General features: G+C 41.3%; 1 protein-coding gene across 1 annotated transcript; it reads left to right on the forward strand.

The window, feature by feature from the left end:
- Positions 1 to 383: 383 nt before the first annotated feature.
- On the forward strand, positions 384 to 1343 carry LOC141512136 (olfactory receptor 2V1-like). Its single transcript, XM_074221005.1, has one exon. The coding sequence runs from the start codon at positions 384 to 386 to the stop codon at positions 1341 to 1343; it is 960 nt and encodes a 319-aa protein (XP_074077106.1).
- Positions 1344 to 2909: the final 1566 nt, after the last annotated feature.

Genomic DNA, 2909 nt, shown 5'->3' on the forward strand with positions numbered 1-2909 from the left:
ATAATAATAAGGCAGCTCAGCAGTATAATGGACAGAGTGCTGAACCTAGAATCAGGAAGACCTGATTTCAAATCTAGCCTCAAATCTTTACTAGATGCATGAGCCTGAGAAAAGTGAAAATTATGATAGCACCTACCTCCCAGTGTTGTTATGAGTAATGAGACAATATTTGTAAAGTGCTTTGCAAACCTAGTAATATTATTTATAACACTCTATAAACACTCTATAAATAATACTAATGGGTATAATACTATTACAAATAGTATTATACCCATTAGTATTATTTATAGAGTGTTTTTCTCTTGCAGTATTCAATCTGTCACTTTCCAAATCTCCTTCTCCCAGGTCTCTCTTTCCTCTAGAATCCACTTTGCTCTAGAATCATGGAATGGAGTGGCAACCAGACCCTCATCACTCACTTTGTCCTCCTGGGTCTCTTCACTCAAACTCCTCTTCACTTCTTCCTCTTTTCCATCATCTTAATCATGTTCCTGGTGGCACTGACTGGTAATGGCTTCATGGTCTTTCTCATCAACATTGATTCACGGCTTCACAGTCCAATGTACTTCTTCCTCAGCTGGCTCTCATTAATGGACCTCATGCTCATCTCCACCATTGTACCTCGGATGGCTGTGGACTTCCTTTCAGGCAAGGGCTACATCACCTTTACAGGCTGTGGAATGCAAATTCTCTTCTTCCTCACACTCCTGGGAAATGAGTGCTTCCTATTGGCCTTTATGGCTTATGACCGCTATGTGGCCATCAGCAATCCATTGAGATACTCATTGGTCATGAACAAACGTGTCTGTTGGCTCATGGTGGCCTTTTCTTGGCTCTTTGGTCTGGTAGATGGATTAATCCAAGCTGTCTTTACTCTCCACTTTCCTTACTGTGGCTCAAACAAGATCGATCACTTCTTTTGTGAGGTTCCTGCTGTCCTCAAGCTGGCTTGTGCTGACACCTCCCTCTATGAATCCATGATCTATGTCTGCTGTGTCCTTATGCTGCTCTTGCCTTTCTCTATTATTTCTGCCTCCTACTTACAGATCTTAGTGGCAGTTCTTCGAATGCACTCAGCTGGGGGGAGACAAAAAGCATTTGCCACTTGCTCCTCCCACATGACTGTGGTCACTCTTTTCTATGGGGCAGCCATGGTCACATACATAAGACCCCAGGCATACCACTCTTCCAAGCAAGATAAAGTAGTCTCTGCTTTCTACACCATGATTACACCCATGCTCAACCCTCTCATCTACAGTCTAAGGAACAAGGAAGTAACTGGGGCCCTTAAGAAGCTGCTGGACAGGTGTTCTTGTGGTCAGAGGGAAGATTCACAACAATAATTGGCATTTATAGTTTTTAAAAATCCTTTTTCATTTAATTATAGTAATTGTCCTATATACCAGTTTATTTGGCACAGTATGGATCTGTGGATTTAATAGAGGCAGGAATTTACTGAGAGAAAATTCTCTCACCCATTGCAGATCAGTAACTACATCTTTTATTGATATGCCCAGATTTGATTTCCCTTTCATCAGGATCACAGGCAACTGTCCTACAGATATTGTTTGAGACAACTTTTATGAGGCCTAATTCCCTGACTTCTTTGTACTCCCTCACTCCTGTTCACTGAGGCAACAAGTGTAATTGCATCCTATAGTGTCATAGAGCCCCAGAACCTTTGGAACTAACTTGTTGATTGGATATACTTGGGTATGTCTCCCATTCTCAGTTCTCCCTAGATTCCCTTTTGCTCTGAGGGCTGGAGCTGAATCATTCATCCCTCCTGCTGGCTTGGAGGTATAGGATATTCTTCTCCTCCCTGAGGAAATCCCTATGCTGTCTAATGCCTAAGACTTAAACAGTAGGAACATTGTCTTGTCAGACAAAATATTCAGTAAAACTAAGATTTGTAAATTGCTAGCTTTAATCCAGAAGTCTACAGCTAACCTTATGCTTAATCTTTCAGAGTCTCTCCCTACATTCTTTCAACATCCCAGGTGGACTAATATTAACAAGTTAGTTCATTTTGATCTTCTATTACCTTGTGAGTCCTCAGGTGGTATTTCTGTAAATTGAGGGAATCTGTTTTTCTTGAGGACAGAGAGTAGGGAAGGGAGAAATGATGGTATATGTTATTCAAGGTTTTGGGTTTTTTTGCAAGGCTATGGGGTTAAGTGGCTTGCCCAAGGCCACACAGCTAGGTGATTAGTAAGTGTCTGAGGCCGGATTTGAACTCAGGTAATCCTAACTCCAGGGCCGGTGCTCTATCCACTGTGCCACCTAGCCACCCCTGTTATTCAAGTTTTACATGGACCAATGCCCAACAGATAATCCAGGGTATCCTGACCTCAGAGAAGCAGATATGAATATTTTACTTTAATTCACTTGTGATAGACCTGATCTTCCCAGTTCTCTATGATAATGACATTTTCTAATCTATTTTTCAGGTAGTTTCATAGGTCTGTTGCTTCAGAGTGATTTTACTGGATTTTTTTTTTAGGTTTTTTTGCAAGGCAAATGGGGTTAAGTGGCTTGCCCAAGGCCTCACAGCTAGGTAATTATTAAGTGTCTGACTGGATTTGAACCCAGGGACTCCTGACTCCAAGGCCGGTGCTTTATCCACTACGCCACCTAGCTGCCCCTGGATTTTTATTTTCAATGGCATTGGAAGTCATAGTGGTGAATCATTTGCATTGTTCACTGGGTATATCTTAAACCCCATTCATGAAGTGACAACATTACAACGTTCTGGCTGAGTTTCTTAGGTGATCATCTCATTCCTTGAGAGAATCACATATTTCAACCTTTAAGATAGATATTTTGTTTTGCTTTTGTAACTACCCCAACCCCCTAGTGGGCACTTTCTATGCAGAAGATTTTTAATAAATGACCATTGGATTGAATTC

This window comes from Macrotis lagotis, chromosome 2 (assembly GCF_037893015.1).
Source record: "Macrotis lagotis isolate mMagLag1 chromosome 2, bilby.v1.9.chrom.fasta, whole genome shotgun sequence".
In the NCBI taxonomy this organism is placed as follows: domain Eukaryota; kingdom Metazoa; phylum Chordata; class Mammalia; order Peramelemorphia; family Peramelidae; genus Macrotis; species Macrotis lagotis.